Source organism: Sycon ciliatum, chromosome 6 (assembly GCF_964019385.1).
Source record: "Sycon ciliatum chromosome 6, ocSycCili1.1, whole genome shotgun sequence".
In the NCBI taxonomy this organism is placed as follows: domain Eukaryota; kingdom Metazoa; phylum Porifera; class Calcarea; order Leucosolenida; family Sycettidae; genus Sycon; species Sycon ciliatum.
In genome coordinates, this window is record NC_088648.1 from 30,417,187 (window position 1) to 30,436,022 (window position 18,836).

General features: G+C 47.1%; 1 protein-coding gene and 7 non-coding genes across 10 annotated transcripts in view; 1 reads left to right on the forward strand and 7 right to left on the reverse strand.

The window, feature by feature from the left end:
• LOC135819878 (piezo-type mechanosensitive ion channel component 1-like) overlaps positions 1-18,836 on the forward strand; it is a 102,996-nt gene that overhangs the window by 13,617 nt on the left and 70,543 nt on the right. For 2 of the 3 annotated variants that reach the window (XM_065333177.1, XM_065333178.1), the window contains 7 exons: positions 1,050-1,189; positions 1,631-1,752; positions 4,735-4,847; positions 5,317-5,653; positions 6,097-6,320; positions 7,346-7,531; positions 15,324-15,395. In XM_065333177.1, the coding sequence (XP_065189249.1) occupies positions 1,050-1,189; positions 1,631-1,752; positions 4,735-4,847; positions 5,317-5,653; positions 6,097-6,320; positions 7,346-7,531; positions 15,324-15,395 (1,194 nt within the window). The remainder of the gene's footprint in view (positions 1-1,049; positions 1,190-1,630; positions 1,753-4,734; positions 4,848-5,316; positions 5,654-6,096; positions 6,321-7,345; positions 7,532-15,323; positions 15,396-18,836) is intronic. The other variant, XM_065333179.1, reaches the window with a different exon arrangement.
• Positions 412-605, reverse strand: LOC135820368 (U2 spliceosomal RNA). The gene has a single exon (XR_010554096.1). It is a non-coding gene; the product is annotated as a U2 spliceosomal RNA (small nuclear RNA).
• On the reverse strand, positions 7,751-7,822 carry Trnaq-cug (transfer RNA glutamine (anticodon CUG)). Its single transcript has one exon. It is a non-coding gene; the product is annotated as a tRNA-Gln (tRNA).
• Positions 7,911-7,982, reverse strand: Trnaq-uug (transfer RNA glutamine (anticodon UUG)). Its single transcript has one exon. It is a non-coding gene; the product is annotated as a tRNA-Gln (tRNA).
• Trnaq-cug (transfer RNA glutamine (anticodon CUG)) lies at positions 9,413-9,484 on the reverse strand. The gene has a single exon. It is a non-coding gene; the product is annotated as a tRNA-Gln (tRNA).
• On the reverse strand, positions 9,574-9,646 carry Trnae-uuc (transfer RNA glutamic acid (anticodon UUC)). The gene has a single exon. It is a non-coding gene; the product is annotated as a tRNA-Glu (tRNA).
• On the reverse strand, positions 14,070-14,141 carry Trnaq-cug (transfer RNA glutamine (anticodon CUG)). The gene has a single exon. It is a non-coding gene; the product is annotated as a tRNA-Gln (tRNA).
• On the reverse strand, positions 14,221-14,292 carry Trnaq-uug (transfer RNA glutamine (anticodon UUG)). The gene has a single exon. It is a non-coding gene; the product is annotated as a tRNA-Gln (tRNA).

Sequence of the window (18,836 nt, forward strand, 5' to 3'; positions counted from 1 at the left end):
TAGAAGCTGCCCTCGAATAGAAGCCGCAATTTTGGGCCCATCAGATCACACATAAGCCTGGTTTTAGTGTTGACATATATAGAAATACCTGTCTTGTATAGAAGCCTGTCTCATATAGAAGCCTGCAAAATTTCACCAAGAAAGTCATAGAAGCAGCGGCTTTTATACAAGACTATACGGTATGCACTTACACAAGGGAATGGTCTAAAAAAAATGCACTTATATTCTTGGTGGGATGTTCTGCTGTGGCGCTGCCCGAAGCCTGCTGCCTGTGAATCTGGTTGCTCACATTAGGAAGGAATCTGTCTTTTTTTAGTCACTTGGCATTCAATTCTTCAAATCAGTATATCACTCTCTAGCCCCAAGCTCCATTCAATATTTCCTTCATCTCATATTAGAATCCCCGAAGGGAATGGCAAGACCACACCTGGAAAAACTGCGAAACCAGGGCAATCCATGGAGAGGGTGAAGCAAGCTTCAAGCCTCTCTGCCACAAATCAAAAATACATTTGATCGAAAACATCAACGTATAGTTGACATACCAGCGATCAAACTGATAAGAACAGAAACTTCACTTGATCTTAGCCAAAAGGCCGAGAAGCGATGCTTTAGTATTGCCTGGGTATTTTACTTTCTATCATTTCTCTGGCTAGTGGCAATATTTGCTTTTTGCCGTTGCTACGGTGATGGCGTACATGTCCAGAGTCAGTTGCGTACTGTTTCCCGTACAAATGCCAGACTAACTGTATATCCGGTTGTCTGCGGTGATATTTCACGCGTCGTAACCTAGGTAACCTGTGGTGGTTGTCATGGGCTACGAGCTCACGCTGCCCACAGGTCCATAGCTAATAGGAGAACTTCAGAGGAAGAATTTGTTCTGAATCTTGCTTACGGGAACGTGTTCTCGGACCCCGTACACGCATCATAGCAAGAGTACCATATTTTCCCGATTATAAGTCGCACTTGATTATAAGTCACAACCCATTTTCAAGTCACATTCGATGTGTATGTCTTTCTCTCTCTCTCTGTGCACACGTGGTACTGCACAGACATCCGGCAGGCTATGGTCAGCTGTTCTGCGACCACTCTGGTGGTTGGCTGTCGTGTACAGCATGGCTGTCCTGGCATTGATCTACTCCTATCAGTTTGTGTCAGTGCGCAACCTCTGGGATCATGTGAAGACTTCATGGTGAGTCATGGCACATCCAGTTCAACCTACCTTGTTGATGTCTCTCAAATGTAGTCCAAACCGAAATGGATACTGTCCCAGATTTGGACCCGTGGTTCAGTCCCAGTTTTTCTGCTCCTGAGTCTCACAAGTGGTTGATGTGTGCTTTGCCACGCATCCGTTGTTATATCTGTCATGCTCAAATCAACGCTGCCTGTTTTCTGCGATGCCTATGTCTAAAGCTAAATGTGTGTGACCACTGGCCAGAAAAAGCCACTTCATAGCTGTGTGGTGTAGACCAGGCTGAATAGCGGTGTTTCTGTGTTTGCGTGTGTGTGTGTGTGTGTGTGTGTGTTTCTGTATGTGTGTGTGTGTGTGCGTGTTTCTGTACGTGCTTGTGCATACGTGTGTATGCGTGTGTTCTCTCCGCGGCGTCGGCGGCGGTATTCCTGTTGTGTTCAGGGTCCACGACATAGGCCTGCAACACTATGATCAAGAGCAGCTGTTTGGCCAGCTCTCCTTGCCCACCATAGTGCTCATCACAGTCATCATTCAGATACGCTACTGCCATGATAAAACACCTGGTACGTACCTGTACATGCTGGCTGACCATGTACCGCACTTTACCGGGCACAAGTACAAGTCGACCCCGGTCATGAGTCGACCCCGGTCATGAGTCGACCCCGGCCATGAGTCGTCCCCGGCTATGAGTCGACCCCGGCCATGAGTCGACCCCGGCCATGAGTCCACCCCGGCCATGAGTCCACCCCCAACCTCGATGTACCGGTTCAACAGCTGTTAGAACCCTGGCTTTAAGTCGATACCCCCCCCCCCTTTTTTCAAGGATTGTTGTGTGGCTGTAATCAACAGAACCAGCTGGATTGATATTTCATAACAGTTTTATTGTAAAAGAACGAAATGAAATGGCTCTTGGGAACATGATTAATGTGATCAACACACATGATGATGAAGACACTTCGAACTACAGTCGTGGCCAAAGAAATCCGACCCGCGTTTGCGCCGCGTTTGCATTTCCATTACGTATGGGTGACACGAGTATATCGAATACTCGAGCAAAATTTGAAACGAGCGAGAACTCGCTTCGCAAAATACTCGAAGTATCTTATGTACAGTGTATTGTATGCATGTACATCAAGCATTTCTGTTACTCTGACTGGTACTGATGGCCCACGCAAGCGCTAAATCATTGCTTGTCCCTACTTACCAGCAAAAGACAGTAGTTCAAACTATCTCCTGCAGTAGGCTGCATGCACGACTACATGTGTATCGAATGTACTTCCTCCGGAAACAAAAACTTCGTGACTTTTTTCACATGACTTTTGAGTTACTGTGCTCAACAAAAGTGTTCTATTGGAAGAGAAGCACTTCAGCACGCTCAATGGACATGAGTAAAATGAATATCTAAAAGGTCGATGGATGGGAATAAAGTCTCAGTCTGAGGCGCGATCGCTCGATTCATCACGGCTGGAAGCAACCAAAGAGGCAGGTCGATCGACACGTACTCGCATGTCACGGAGCAGCTTCTCAGCGCCCCTGATCGCCTTCGCCGTTACTGCTGTAGTACGTGATTTCACGAGTGCCTTCCCTAGCATCTAGGTAAAGACCGCGGTGGCGCTGGTACTCTGGTATCGCATTGGCTCTCTAGAATGCTCCGGAACGACGCGTACAGGCAAAGCCAAACATTTCGCATTTTCTCCGCGTTGTAGTCGTCCCATCATGTCATGACTGCTGCGAGGAGATCTCGCCTGTTCTCCTATGCAACCAAGGAGACATCGGAGTGGAGGCTGCTGAAAAAGGCAAGCTCTTCCACTGAACGATGACTTTATTTTTGAACTTTTTAGCTTTGCTGCGCTGCGCGTAGGGACGAGTGTCACATCTTTGCGTTTGGAGTTTTCGGACATCTTGCCGACCTGTTCGCACATTGGCTGGTGCTTTTGGGGATGACGCAGATTTCAAAACGCTAGCTGCTTTCCATTTCACACTCTTCTTGCTCCTCAGTTCCATTGCCCTGCTCTTTCTCATTCTGAACCGAAAACTAGCAACGACGAGCAGTGAGCGCAGTGCTTTTGTTGGCAATGTGCCTGTTGGACAAAATGCAAAACATCGTCGCTTCGCTTGGTTACAACACGACACCTTTGCCTTGTGATGACTGTCGGCTTTCCAGAATGGGAATCATGCCTTCCAACGGTTCGGAAATGTCATCTGTTGTTGTTTCAGGCCAACTCAGCCACACAGAGCAGGGATGAATTTATCCGGTATCGCATCGCAGTTTGCGATTCAAAATCGATCGAGTGCGACTCAAAAATCACAGCGACTCGCAGGAAACTGCGATGCATAAACGGCACTGCATACTAGCTCACGCAGTCAGTAAAAGTGATGCTGTGACTGTGTCGTACACTCACTACACCTGTACAGACACAGACCCCGCTTTTTTCTCGGGAAGGTGTGATTTCTAGTACATGTACCTGTGAACTGTGGCTGGCTCCGCGTGCACATACTGACTGTACTGGTGTCCTACTTGAACTACACGTACCACTTTGCGCGGCTTTCATTCAGTAGTTAGTTCAGTAAGTTCATGTACATGTACTTTCCGTACTGACAAGCATCATCTTTCCTCCACGATCCCGGCGGAGGTCTTGTTGTTTGTTTTCTTCTTTCTGGTTCACTTACCTCTTTTCGTGATATTATAGCTTTCTGCTTGTAGCCAGTCGGTCTTTCTGGTCGTGAGGAACTTTTGGAATCACGTTCGTCCTTCTCTCTGACAATTGTCCAAGCTGTAGTTTTTGTCTAGTCTGGTTCTGCCTCCAACATGTCTTTACGACAGAGTACCTTTGAGAAGTGGCAGAGGTCGATGTCCAGAAGAAATGGCTTGGTTCTGAGAAAGCTACAGGTGCAGCGGTGACGCTAATTTTCTGCCAGCTATGCAGACAGCACGAGTACTCCCTCCGTGGATTGAGAAATTTTAGTCGGTCTTCGTGGAAGAAAAAGTGCTATATAAATCAAAAATCAAGGACTGCTACGCATTTTGGCGTTTGCGTCGCGAAAACTGCTATGCAAAAAAATACAGTTCATCCCTGCAGAGAACGACAGAACAGCAGCGAAAATTAGTCAAAAAGGTCACAGAGTTTTTGTTTCCGGAGGAAGTACTACGTTCGGTGTTCGGAGAGTGTATGCAGTGCATTGTTTCATGTTGTCAGTAAAATACTCGCACTCGTTCGAGTACTTGTTTTTCGAAGAGTACTCGAGTCCTCGATTTTGCCTCTCGTTTCACTCCTAGCGCTGTTGCACGTTGTGTGTGTTGTGTGTTATACAGTCAACTTCGCTTATAACGACACTCGGCGGGGCATCAAAAAGTGTCCTTATTCGCGAAGTGTCGTTATACCCGAAGTCTCATTATATGTATTACAGTGGGATGGGACTTTGCTCTGGGCATGGAAATTCTGTCGTTATTCGCGAATTGTCGTTATATTCTCAGTCGTTATTAACGAAGTTGACTGTATGTGTTGTATAAACTGTTTGTACTGTGTGTTATGGGTTGTGTCCAGCAGCAGGACCTACAGCTACACCATCACCATACAACGCGAGTACACCATCAACATCACCTACATCCCCGGCATCGCGGAGCAGAAGTCCTCCCATGGACCTTTCTCTTTCCAAGGTCAGTTTGTTGTCTGCTGCTGCTGGCGTATATGTGTGTGTGTGTGTGTGTGTGTGTGTGTGTGTGTGTGTGTGTGTGTGTGTGTGTGTGTGTGCGCGTGTGCGTGTGTGTGTGTGTGAGAGAGAGAGAGAGAGAGAGAGAGAGAGAGAGAGAGAGAGAGAGAGAGAGAGAGAGAGAGAGAGAGAGAGAGAGAGAGAGAGAGAGGGAGAGGGAGAGGGAGCGTGCGTGCGTGCATGCGTGCATTTTTTGTGTGTGTCGGTGGCATGCTAGGTTTTTGTAGGCGCATGTGTGTTTAATTTCGTCGCGACAGACACCCATGCAGGAAAAGTCACAAGTTGCACACTCTGGATTTCATATACTCTTGCTGCTGCTACTCACGCCGTCTTCAATGGATTATTCGGCTGTTCAGATACGCTCAAGACTTCATTTTGTCCTGTGTTCTCCGCTTTTGTTGTGTTGTTGGTTACAGTCTGGCTCTGCACTCAGTGCGAGCACCGAGTTACACACCATGCCGTCCAGCAGTGGCAATGCTGGTACTGCATCAGCATACGCACCGCCTCAACCGACCAACGCCGCCACGGCCGACGACGACGGCGGCGGAGGTGATTCACAGCGAGCTGGTGATCGGCAGCGGGCGCTGACACCGCGCAAACAGACCATGTCCGTCAACAACGCCGCGTTCAACAATTCAGCCCGCAGCACCGGTGGAGGTGTGGCCGGGGACCGTCTCGCCTCTACCGCCAGTCCTAGTTCTATGTTACCGCGCTCTGCAGCATCGGCGGCGGCCACGGCTAATCTTGTAGCTGGTGAGAAAGTCCATTTCTTAAGAATTTCTGTTTTACCTCGCACACATACACGCCCACCAACACCTGCTTATAATCCCCCCCCCCCCCCCCCCCCAAGCACACACCATGTACCCCCCCCCCCCCCCACACACACACGCACGCGCACACACTTTCTTTCGCTTTCAAAACACACCTACATGCATGCACACACACACACACACACACACGCTCTCTCTCTCTCTCTCTCTCTCTCTCTCTCTCTCTCTCTCTCTCTCTCTCTCTCTCTCTCTCTCTCTCTCTCTCTCTCTCTCTCTCTCTCTCTCTCTCTCTCTCTCTCTCTCTCGCTCTTTCTCGCTCTTTCTCGCTCTGTGTCTTTCACACCGTGTCATACACTCTACGTATCACGTTGTAGACTATGCTGCCTTGAACTGAACAAGAACATCTTCCGTGTGTATCTTGTGTAGGTGATGAAGCTGAAGACCGTTCAGAGGATGAGGATGATGAGGATGAGAGTCAGTCTGGTGGTGGCTGTGGCAATGACAAGCGTTCCTGGAAGGACTTCCTCCTCTGGTCTGTGTCCCGGGTGATAGCCAGTGTGTCTTGGCTGCTGGGGCTGCTCTGGCGACTGCTGGAGTTGCATCTCAACCGCCTCGTCTTGCTCATCATCACGATCGTCTGCCTGAACGATGTGAGTGTGTGCCCTGGAAGGGTTACTGTGAGGTCTTCTTTGTGAGGTCTTCTTTTTTTCCTTTTTTTGGGGGGGGGGGGATGGGTGTGTGTGCCCTGTAAGTGTGACTGTAAGGTCTTCTTTGGGGGGGGAGGGAGTGTGTGCCCTATAAAGGTGACGGTAAGGTCTTCTTTGGGGGCTAAGCATAATAGGGTATTCGCACGACGTGAAAATGAACGAAAACACGATTGTATAAAAGTGGACAAGCTGCCCATCCGATTCACACGGACAACAGACCCGTGCAAATCTCGCATGCGTCTGTGTACTCATGTACCTTGAGTACCATACTCAAGTACTCACGCTGGTTTTACACACGCGCAAAGCACAAACGTGGGCCTAGGACCCCCGATCAAGTTTATCAAGATTTTGCACGCGCTAGGGTCACACGAGTAAAAAGAGTACCACACACGTGAGTTTGCGCGTCGTGTGAATCCCCTATTACGCTCACAGGTTGTTCGGCGGAGAGAAGGCGGAGAGCCGGAACGCAGAACCTGTTTTATTTTTTATTTTTTTATTTCACGGAGAAGGCGGAGAGCCCGAACGTGAAAAAAAGAAGAGTTGGGCACTGTCCAACTTTGCCGGCGATCTCTTGCGATTACTCTCACGGGGGAATACATAAATATTTAATATCTTCCCATGGCTCGCTGCTTCATTGCTCGTGTGAGAGTCGTGCAAGCTGACCTTTCCGTCTCCATAGCCATGTAGACCTCGCCCTCTTGGATGAACGGGTTTCTTGCCCAACTCCTGAGACTCTGTTAGTAAGCAGAGCAGATCCAGGCGTGCCACATGTGTGTGTGTGTGTGTGTGTGTGTGTGTGTGTCCACAGGTTTGCGTGTGTTCAGCATCTTGTTTTTGTCTGAAACGCCTGCATGCTTTGCCACGGTGTGTGTGTGTGTGTGTGCGTGTGTGTGTGCGCGCGCACGTATGCGCACGTGTACTGGGTGTTTGTGCGTGTGCTTGTCTGCCTGCCCACTCTGTATCACCAGATCAGCGCGTTCAACATTGTGGCGTTTGTTTTCGTCCTGATCACCCTGCTGATCCCCGGCCTGCGCAGCATCTGCTACCTCTTCTTCAACCTTTGGGCACTGGTCAGCATTGAGGCCAAGATGGCCTTCCAACTGCAGACTTTCACCGCCGAAGATGTTTCCCTGTCGCACAACTGTTCTCTGAATGTAAGTCAACTGTGTACGCATGAACACACGCATGAACACACGCATGAACACACGCACGTTAGGTGTTCTGCTGGCTGAAACATCGATGCCGCAAGGCAATAAACCTTGTTCGTAAAGTGGGGATGGGGAGGTAGGCACTACAACTTTGACGTGCGAGAATCGCGTCTCTCCGCTATAGGCTCTTCCGTGGCGTTGTGAAAAAAAGGAGAGGAAAAAGTCAGGTTCTACCGAGATTTGAACTCGGATCGCTGGATTCAGAGTCCAGAGTGCTAACCATTACACCATAGAACCCTGTCTGGCAGCTCTTTTATGACCTTTGAACTTTATGTCTTGTCAGTGTACATGTGAGAAAAAAGTGAAAAGAAAAGTGTAAGAAAAAAGGTTCTACCGAGATTTGAACTCGGATCGCTGGATTCAAAGTCCAGAGTGCTAACCATTACACCATAGAACCTTGTCTGGTAGCCACTGTCTATATGACAAGGATAATTAATAGACCGAGTGCACAATGCCATAGTACGGTTTAGCAAGAGGCGTTTTGTGTTTTAGTTCGCCTTCCAATAAGAATTATTATAAAAATAAAAATAATAACACCTGAAAGCGCTAAATTCAAAATCAAGAAACATGGAAATTATAAACCATGTAGCGCTAAATGTGCACCAAATACTAAGGGTGCGTTCTTATATTCTCTAGCTTCTAGAAGAAGAAGAAAAGAGAAGTCGAAGAAACTGGGATAACTCAAGAACGGGTCTCGAAGAATTCGGAGATATTTTGCACATGTCAAGCAATATGAAGCGCCAAAGGGATCGCGCCATCTTGACTTATGAATGTAGTATGCATATGTGCGTATTAGAAAAGGGAAATGCGTACACTCATGATCAACGCATGGCTTTTAGCCGTAGTTCGCATGCGCTGATCCCAAACCGCGGGATTCTCCAAGTTTCAACCACCTCTGAAGCGTGGAGAGCTTCGGAGAGCCTCCTAAAATTCGGAGAGAATAATTATAAGAACAGCTCTCGAACTTTTCGGAGAGTCTCGAACTTTTCCGAGAGGATTTAAGAACGCACCCTAAGTTAAATGATAATAAAGCCGAGGGAAAAACGAATTGAGTGGTGAATTTCGCTTTGTGATGAGGATTGGCAAACAGAATTTGCACTTGCGTGACATTGTTGGGTCGTACATGTATACAGGTAGTTCAGCGTGGTAAATTTACAACTGTCCTGACTCAAATCCGTGATTGGCATTTTGACTGCTTTTCCGGAAAATTGCAAACATTCGTATTCCAGGTCGCAAGCCGAAAATTGCTCGCGACCTGGAATGCGTAATTCGTGATGCTAAATCTGCGTAGTGACGCCATCTGTTCACATTCGAGAGGTTCCGCATAGCGTAATTACGTCAGTAAAAAACGTAGTCGATCTACGGAATGTCTTCCGGGAACTGCATGCGCGTCTGTGTTCCGCCATACGCAGTTTTCAAATCACGTAGCTGCCCTTAGCAACTCCCAATGCGGCAGTGTACGACCGATCGAGTTGGGGGAGAGAGTCATAAATTTGTACCCCAATCCACTTACGGAGCACCTACGTTATCAGAGCCCTATCTACGTACTCTCCGTAGACAACTTTCCGTAAGTGGAGTGCAAACTCGCAAATTCTCGGGTTTTTCCTGCCCACAAACGTAAAGTTGCTCAAACGTAAAGTTGCTCAACTTTACGTAGTGCGGAACCTCTCAATTTTCTAGACGAAATGGGTGATGTCCAGAGATGTATAATTTGTGAATATGCAAACAGGTCCACCATTTCCTCATACGAGTTTGTACAATCATGTAACACGGCTTCCCCGAACTCTACCTTAGATTTTTCCAGAAAAAAAAGAGAAGAAAAAGATCAGGTTCTACCGAGATTTGAACTCGGATCGCTGGATTCAGAGTCCAGAGTGCTAACCATTACACCATAGAACCCTATCTAGCAGCATGTTGGCAAGCGTTCAGGCTATTTTCACGTGCAAGCCACGTCAAAATATAAAAGAGAGACCAAGTGCAAGAAAAAAAGGTTCTACCGAGATTTGAACTCACATCGCTGGATTGAAAGTCCAGAGTGCTAACCAATTACACCATAGAACCCCTTCTGGTGACCTTTGAACTTCATTTTTATGTCTTTCATGGTTGGGAAAAGACAAAAAGAAGAAAATGGTGCAAAACGGTTCTATAGAGTTTTGAACTCGCATCGCTGGATTGAAAGTCCAGAGTGCTAACCCATCACACCATAGAACCCTTTCAGGTGACTTTGCGATGACCTTTGAAGTTCATTTTTATGTCTTTCATGGTTGGGAAAAGAAGAAAAGAAGAAAATGGTGCAAAAAGGTTCTACCGAGATTTGAAATCGCATCGCTGGATTGAAAGTCCAGAGTGCTAACCCATCTCACCATAGAACCCTTTCTGGTGACTTTGCGATGACCTTTGAAGTTCATTGTTATGTCTTTCATGGTTGGGAAAAGAAGAAAAGAAGAAAATGGTGCAAAAAGGTTCTACCGAGATTTGAACTCGCATCGCTGGATTGAAAGTCCAGAGTGCTAACCCATCTCAGCATAGAACCCTTTCTGGTGACTTTGCGATGACCTTTGAAGTTCATTTTTATGTCTTTCATGGTTGGGAAAAGAAAAGAAAAAGAAAATGGTGCAAAAAGGTTCTACCGAGTTTTGAACTCGCATCGCTGGATTGAAAGTCCAGAGTGCTAACCCATCACACCATAGAACCCTTTCTGGTGACTTTGCGATGACCTTTGAAGTTCATTGTTATGTCTTTCATGGTTGGAAAAAGAAGAAAAGAAGAAAATGGTGCAAAAAGTTCTACCGAGATTTGAGCTCGCATCGCTGGATTAAAAGTTCAGAGTGCTAACCCATCTCACCATAGAACCCTTTCTGGTGACTTTGCGATGACCTTTGAAGTTCATTTTTATGTCTTTCATGGTTGGGAAGAGAAGAAAAGAAGAAAATGGTGCAAAAAGGTTCTACCGAGTTTTGAACTTGCATCGCTGGATTGAAAGTCCAGAGTGCTAACCCATCACACCATAGAACCCTTTCTGGTGACTTTGCGATGACCTTTGAACTTCATTGTTATGTCTTTCATGGTTGGGAAAAGAAGAAAAGAAAAAGAAAATGGTGCAAAAAGGTTCTACCGAGATTTGAACTCGCATCGCTGGATTGAAAGTCCAGAGTGCTAGCCCATCACACCATAGAACCCTTTCTGGTGACTTTGCGATGATCTTTGAAGTTCATTTTTATGTTTTTCATGGTTGGGAAAAGAAGAAAAGAAGAAAATGGTGCAAAAAGGTTCTACCGAGTTTTGAACTCGCATCGCTGGATTGAAAGTCCAGAGTGCTAACCCATCACACCATAGAACCCTTTCTGGTGACTTTGTGATGACCTTTGAAGTTCATTGTTATGTCTTTCATGGTTGGGAAAAGAAGAAAAGAAGAAAATGGTGCAAAAAGGTTCTACCGAGATTTGAACTCGCATCGCTGGATTGAAAGTCCAGAGTGCTAACCCATCTCACCATAGAACCCTTTCTGGTGACTTTGTGATGACCTTTGAAGTTCATTTTTATGTCTTTCGTGGTTGGGAAAAAGAAGAAAAGAAGAAAATGGTGCAAAAGGTTCTACCGAGATTTGAACTCGCATCGCTGGATTGAAAGTCCAGAGTGCTAACCCATCACACCATAGAACCCTTTCTGGTGACTTTGCGATTATCTTTGAAGTTCATTTTTATGTTTTTCATGGTTGGGAAAAGAAGAAAAGAAGAAAATGGTGCAAAAAGGTTCTACCGAGTTTTGAACTCGCATCGCTGGATTGAAAGTCCAGAGTGCTAACCCATCACACCATAGAACCCTTTCTGGTGACTTTGCGATGACCTTTGAAGTTTATTGTTATGTCTTTCATGGTTGGGAAAAGAAGAAAAGAAGAAAATGGTGCAAAAAGGTTCTACCGAGATTTGAACTCGCATCGCTGGATTGAAAGTCCAGAGTGCTAACCCATCTCAGCATAGAACCCTTTCTGGTGACTTTGCGATGACCTTTGAAGTTCATTTTTATGTCTTTCATGGTTGGTAAAAGAAGAAAAGAAGAAAATGGTGCAAAAAGGTTCTACCGAGATTTGAACTCGCATCGCTGCATTGAAAGTCCAGAGTGCTAACCCATCACACCATAGAACCCTTTCTGGTGACTTTGCGATGACCTTTGAACTTCGTGTTATGTCTTTCATGGTTGGGAAATGAAGAAAAGAAGAAAATGGTGCAAAAAGGTTCTACCGAGATTTGAACTCGCATCGCTAGATTGAAAGTCCAGAGTGCTAACCCATCACACCATAGAACCCTTTCTGGTGACTTTGCGATGACCTTTGAAGTTCATTGTTATGTCTTTCATGGTTGGGAAAAGAAGAAAAGAATAAAATGGTGCAAAAAGGTTCTACCGAGATTTGAACTCGCATCGCTGGATTGAAAGTGCAGAGTGCTAACCCATCACACCATAGAACCCTTTCTGGTGACTTTGCGATGACCTTTGAACTTCATTGTTATGTCTTTCATGGTTGGAAAAGAAAAGAAAAAAGTAATGCAAAAAGGTTCTACCGAGATTTGAACTCGCATCGCTGGACTGAAAGTCCAGAATGCGAACCCATCACACCAAGAGTACATAACCCCCCAGAGTGTGCAACACCTGATCCAGCTCTGCATAGGGTCTTGGTCGAGCGTAATCGGATCTTCTGAGTCATGCGTACACTCCACACCTGCGCAAGGCCGGTCCCGAGGCACGGCACCATTGTTTTTGATCCAAGAGTACCCGCGACTCCCCGGGTTCCCCTCAGATGTGTACGGTATTATGACGCAGAGATCCGATTACGCTCGACCAAGACCCTATGCAGAGCTGGATCAGGCGTTGCACACTCTGGGGGGTTATGTACTCTTGATTGCACCATAGAACCCTTTCTGGTTACATTGCGATGACCTTTGAACTTCATTTTCATGTCTTTCATGGTTGGGAAAAGAAAAGAAAAAGAAAATGGTGCAAAAAGGTTCTATCGAGTTTTGAACTCGCATCGCTGGATTGAAAGTCCAGAGTGCTAACCCATCACACCATAGAACCCTTTCTGGTGACTTTGCGATGACCTTTGAACTTCATTGTTATGTCTTTCATGGTTGGGAAAAGAAAAGAAGAAAATGGTGCAAAAAGGTTGTACCGAGTTTTGAACTCGCATCGCTGCATTGAAAGTCCAGAGTGTTAACCCATCACACCATAAACCCTTTCTGGTGACTTTGCGATGACCTTTGAAGTTCATTGTTATGTCTTTCATGGTTGGGAAAAGAAGAAAAGAAGAAAATGGTGCAAAAAGGTTCTACAGAGATTTGAACTCGCATCGCTGGATTGAAAGTCCAGAGTGCTAACCCATCACACCATAGAACCCTTTCTGGTGACTTTGCGATGACCTGTGGAGTTCATTGTTATGTCTTTCATGGTTGGGAAAAGAAGAAAAGAAGAAAATAGTGCAAAAAGGTTCTACCGAGATTTGAACTCGCATTGCTGGATTGAAAGTCCAGAGTGCTAACCCATCACACCATAGAACCCTTTCTGGTGACTTTGCGATGACCTTTGAAGTTCATTGTTATGTCTTTCATGGTTGGGAAAAGAAGAAAGTAGTGCAAAAAGGTTCTACCGAGATTTGAACTCGCATCACTGGATTGAAAGTCCAGAGTGCTAACCCATCACACCATAGAACCCTTTCTGGTGACTTTGCGATGACCTTTGAAGTTCATTGTTATGTCTTTCATGGTTGGGAAAAGAAGAAAGTAGTGCAAAAAGGTTCTACCGAGATTTGAACTCGCATCGCTGGATTGAAAGTCCAGAGTGCTAACCCATCACACCATAGAACCCTTTCTGGTGACTTTGCGATGACCTTTGAAGTTCATTTTTATGTCTTTCATGGTTGGGAAAAGAAGAAAAGAAGAAAATGGTGCAAAAAGGTTCTACCGAGATTTAAACTCGCATCGCTGGATTGAAAGTCCAGAGTGCTAACCCATCACACCATAGAACCCTTTCTGGTGACTTTGCGATGACCTTTGAACTTCATTTTTATGTCCTCAAGTTCTTTCAATTATCCATGGTAACCACGGCTTTTTTTCAAATTTTCCCACAGTGTGACCGGCCAAAATCGCAGCCATCTCACATACCACACAAGTGCCGCAACTGGGCCATCGCAGAAGTTGAGGTTGGCTCAACTTTTGCGATGCGACAAGCGATTTTGACCTTTTCTACAGCAAAGTTGTACAGTTGCCTATAAATTTGTACAAGTTGTACCAAACCGCACCAAATCAGCAAGGCGTTTTCGCATCGCTGACTTCTTCTGTGAATAGTATTTCGCGAGTTCGCATCGCACGCATCCATCGCAGATCACGTCGCATCGCGTTTTGTATTGCAAAAAGCTTCTGTGAATCCCGCGTTAGCCTTCCTTTTCTCTATTTTCTACAAGACAAATGAAAGAAAGTGAGAGAAAAAAATCAGGTTCTACCGAGATTTGAACTCGGATCGCTGGATTCAGAGTCCAGAGTGCTAACCATTACACCATAAAACCATGTCTGGTGACTTTGCGATGACCTTTGAACTTGCTTTTTTGTCTTTCATGGTTGGGAAAGGAAGAAAATGGTGCAAAAAGGTTCTACCGAGATTTGAACTCGGATCGCTGGATTCAAAGTCCAGAGTGCTAACCATTACACCATAGAACCAAGGATGACATCTGTTGCAAGTAGTGTGGGAAATATTGTGTGAACTAGACTGATACAACCTGGACTATCTTCAGGTGGCTGGAATGGTGATACCAAGAGTACCCACCCCCTTCCCCCCAGACTGTTCAGCTCCCGCATACCCTGCTGTCTCGACAGAATTTTAAGTTGACGTCATTTTTAAGATGGAATACTCCTTGCGGCAGTGATTTGCGATACTTATACGGGGTGTCAACGCATCACACGTCTTTCCTTGAACCCGTTTATACAGGATGAAATGGGGCTTTGTCCACCGCAGGTCCAGGATACCTCTGACAATACATGTACAATACGCACGGCATCATAGGACTGACGTCAGCTTGAAATTGTGTCGGGACTGCACCCATAGAGGAGTTGCACACTCTTGGGGAGGGGGCAGGGGTACTGTAATTTCACGAATTTTCGGTGTACTTTTATTTTCGGTACTTTCGGTGCGTCTGTTTCATACCTAAAATTTCAATACTGTACAAGCAGAAATATTCGTCTGGAATTTAATTTCGTCTTTTTCGTCGAAGGAGCTTTTGAACTAAATTAAATGCCGGACTAATATTGCTTTGTCCAGCTTTTCAACACACTCTTATGATCCATGGACGAAATATACAACCGGACGAACTCCCTTTCTTTGGAGTTGGACGAAATTATTGACCGACGAAATTTTCTGCTTATACAGTACATCGAACAAACACTAACACACAAAATCCAATAGGGAACTGCTTCTCTGTACCTAAAATTTATGTTCACCTTTATATAAACCTGGCCTTTTGCCCTCGTACCGAACATATTGAGCACCTAAAATTTTTTGAAATTAGAGAAAATCGATTCTGGGTTTTCAATAATATTTTTGTTATAAAATACACAGTAATACATGTCAAACAAGTAACGTAGTTGCGTGATGTCTGCGGCCTTCATCCTATTCATAGCTATATTAAAATTAGAGCACTCTTGATGAAATCTGTGCATGGCTTCTGTATTGTGTGTCTTCTGATCTGTTGCAGAATAGTCGCTTCACGTCGCTGGGGTCCTGGGTTGGCGTGGTGAAGACCAACCATCTTCCCAACTACGTGCAGGTAAGCGGTGGACTATGCCGGGCTTGGCTGTGTGCACACGGGTAGTGCGTGCACCGCTTTGTCTGTGCAGACGCCGAGACCACCAAGGCCGGCTGAGCGGCAGGGCCCCGCCACCACTTTGCGCATTTATTCGGGAGCATAGTGGGACTTGGAAACGAAGGAAAGCAAGAAAAAAGTACAGTTGCCCTCACTGAAATCCGACCCCGAAGTGCAAAGCTGCCGCCGATTGCATCACTGCGTTTGCACATGTGCACGCCCAGCCAAATGAGCCGCTTTCATGCCACTTCCAGGGCGTCAAGGGCCGTGCAGGTTGAGGGTGCCAAATATGGACCGTGAGTCGGATTTCACCGCGCGCATCTGTATGATATCGTAGCAAAGTCGCATGCCTTGAGTTGGACCAAAAGCCTCCAAAAATTGCCCAGGTTTGGCATATCATGACCAGGTTCAGCTTCGATCACTGCACACATGCTGGTCTGAAACCCATTTCTGGCCGAATTAGCACGAGAGTTTCAGCCTGTAGTGGCCTGAGGCAGGGTTTTTTTTTAAGCCCAGGTCCCAATTTTGCTAGATGGACTGTAAACGAAGTCACTTTCCCCGCATCAAGAGTACATAACCCCCCCACGAGTGTGCAGCTGTCTGCACAACCTCTCTCTATACAGTGCTGCAACGGCAGAACTTCACATCACGTGACATAGGTCAAACGGTGACACTGGCAAACAGCACAAAGTGACCACAAGGGAGTTGAGCCCAAAGCAGGGTGTTGAGTTCAGCCCTAGTATCTATCATGCACAGCGTGCAAATAATGTGTACGGGTTCGGCACGTGATGTGAAGTAAGTTCTGCCGTCCCAGACGCCATAGCTGGAGTTGCACACTCTTGGGGTTTGTGTACTCTTGCCCGCATTGACTCTTCCTCTCCCTCTCCCTCTCCCTCTCCCTCTCCCTCTCCCTCTCCCTCTCCCTCTCCCTCTCCCTCTCCCTCTCCCTCTCTCTCTCCCTCTCCATCTCCCTCTCTCCCTCTCTCCCTCTCCCCTCCCTCCCTCCCTCCCTCCTTCCCTCTCTCCCTCCCTCTCTCCCTCCCTCCCTTCTTTTTTTGCATTTATTTGAATTCGCAACTTCAAACGGGCAAGAACCCAATAACATGAGATCGAATGTGATGATGGAAACGGCCATAGGGAGAATAAAGATAAAGTATTAATGTTAACGAGGATGGGATTGAGAATTAGAATTTATAATGTTTCAGCATAAAGAGATCGCTTGTGGATGGGATCAACAGAAATCTTGCTTTTCCTTAGTTACAGGGTGTAGGGAATGATCTGCGTGCGCGGAACTGCTGGGCGTGATGAATGACACGCAGGTTACCAGAAAGTGAATTCCATAGCACTGCACCCCTGCAAGCAAAGCGCCCCTGACCTGCTGCAGAACGGCAAACTGGTACACACAGGCCCACAAGGTACACGAGCTTCTGGGGAAAAACTTCTGCCACACGGAACACTTCCACGTGCTCTTGCAGAGCGCGGCCGGAGCACCAGGGGGGGGGGGGGGGGGGGGGGGGGGCTGATACCGCCCGAACCCCATTATTCTGGAGGACTTGAAGGCGATCAAGGTACTTTTATGGCAGGGAGCTCGAATACCCGTTGGAAGCATACAGCAGGTCAGGCATGATCAGCGATTTGAAGGATGTCATCCGTGACTGGTGGTTCAGGCAGCGACGCATTCTCCAGAGCTCCCCGATCTTCTGTGAAACGCGTGCAGAACATTTGGCACAATATGGGCATGCCAGGACATGCAGGAGTCGGGCGTTACGCCAAGATAGCGAGCAGTGAGCGCACTAGGCAATGGAGTGCCTTGGCAGACGACCTGTAAGTCTGCAGTGCGCTGACGGCCGGCAGGAATCGGCACGACTTGGCTCTTCCCAGCATTTACATGTAGGTTCAGGCCTCGATCTTTCAGCCAGTCAGCAATGGTTGAAACCGAGGCAGATAAAGACATTGGACACTACCTGTGCTGACCTCCGGCTGCACACGAGCGCAACATCGCCCGCGAATTGACTCGATTCGGATTGGCCAACTACAGCGGGGACCTCCCGGGTATAAAGGCTGAAGAGAATGGGACCCAGCACCTTACTTGGCTTTATCAGCAGATGACCATAGCGACGCACCAGAAATACAAATGTTCTCTGCTCCATGCGAAAATAGGTACGCCAGGCTGGTTTCCACCGTTGCGGAGATTGAGGCTTCACTTCTTCCCACGTACCAAGCACCCCGCTCTCCCAAAATTCACCAGGTACGCCGTATTCATTGTCTGGATGAGCAGTCCATATCCGTCTACCAATTGTCACTGGCAGCTGACTGAATATTAGGTAACTCAAAATGAGCAAGAGTGAATTCCAAACGGTATCCTGAATCTTCAACACCGATTACTGTTGCCAGCGGCGTAGAGTGTTGCTGTTGCCTGCTTACTCTGCAGCACCAGCGACGGGCTTGCTGCACTGGTGGTGCCCACGCAAAGCACATTCCTAAGGGCTGGGGAATACATTGCTTGTTCTGTTTACGATCTTACAAGAGTGCTGGTAATTGCTCTGACCTGGCCGGCCGTTGGATGTGACGTGACTGACTTTGTGGGAGCAGTAGCAGCAATGGCAGCACCAGAAGCAGCAGCAGCAGAGCCATGTAGGGCAGCGTTCCTGGTCGTGATCTACACCGCTGCTGGTGTTGTCGGAGATTTATCCAGTCCAGGGTGTTGCCATGGATACAACCATGGATACAAAATGGCCGTCCCGTTGTCCAGTTGTCCATGTAGCAGCATTAATGACGCTCTTGTAGCGATGGTGGCATGTAGAGCACGTTTCCTGAGAGAGAGCACATCACTGCTCCTGTCGGTGATGTGTGTGTATGGTGTTTTACGTCGACCATGACGGCTACAATGGCCAAACCAGACCACAACAAAGTTGGGGCCAAAGAGAACGCTTCTTTCTTTCCATCCAAATGCATACAAACGGCCATTTTTATGAAAAATGATTTATGTACACGAAACGCATGTAAGAAGTCGCCACACGTGTAGCAGCTGCCGTGACGCTCCTGTAGCTGTGGTATCATATAAAGCACGTTCCCTGGACATCACTGTTCCTGTCGGTGATGTTCGTGTAGCAGGGCTGGCCGGTGATTGCCGTTCGATCTCCCCGACTTTGTTTGGTGGGTGCAGTGCGATTGCTCCTTGCGCGGCCGTGGCATGCACGCACCATGTCACGTGGGAGCTAATGGGAGTAGCTACGTTCCAGGACAGTAACGCGGTGATGTCCGCATGAAAGCCAGTGTTCCCGGACAGCATGTGAAGCACCACTGCTGTTAGTGGTGCAACGGTCGGAAGCGCCCGACGAATTGCTGCACCCCTCATTGTCCTGCAATAGACATGGTCTTGTTTCATTCTCTCGTGCTTACGAG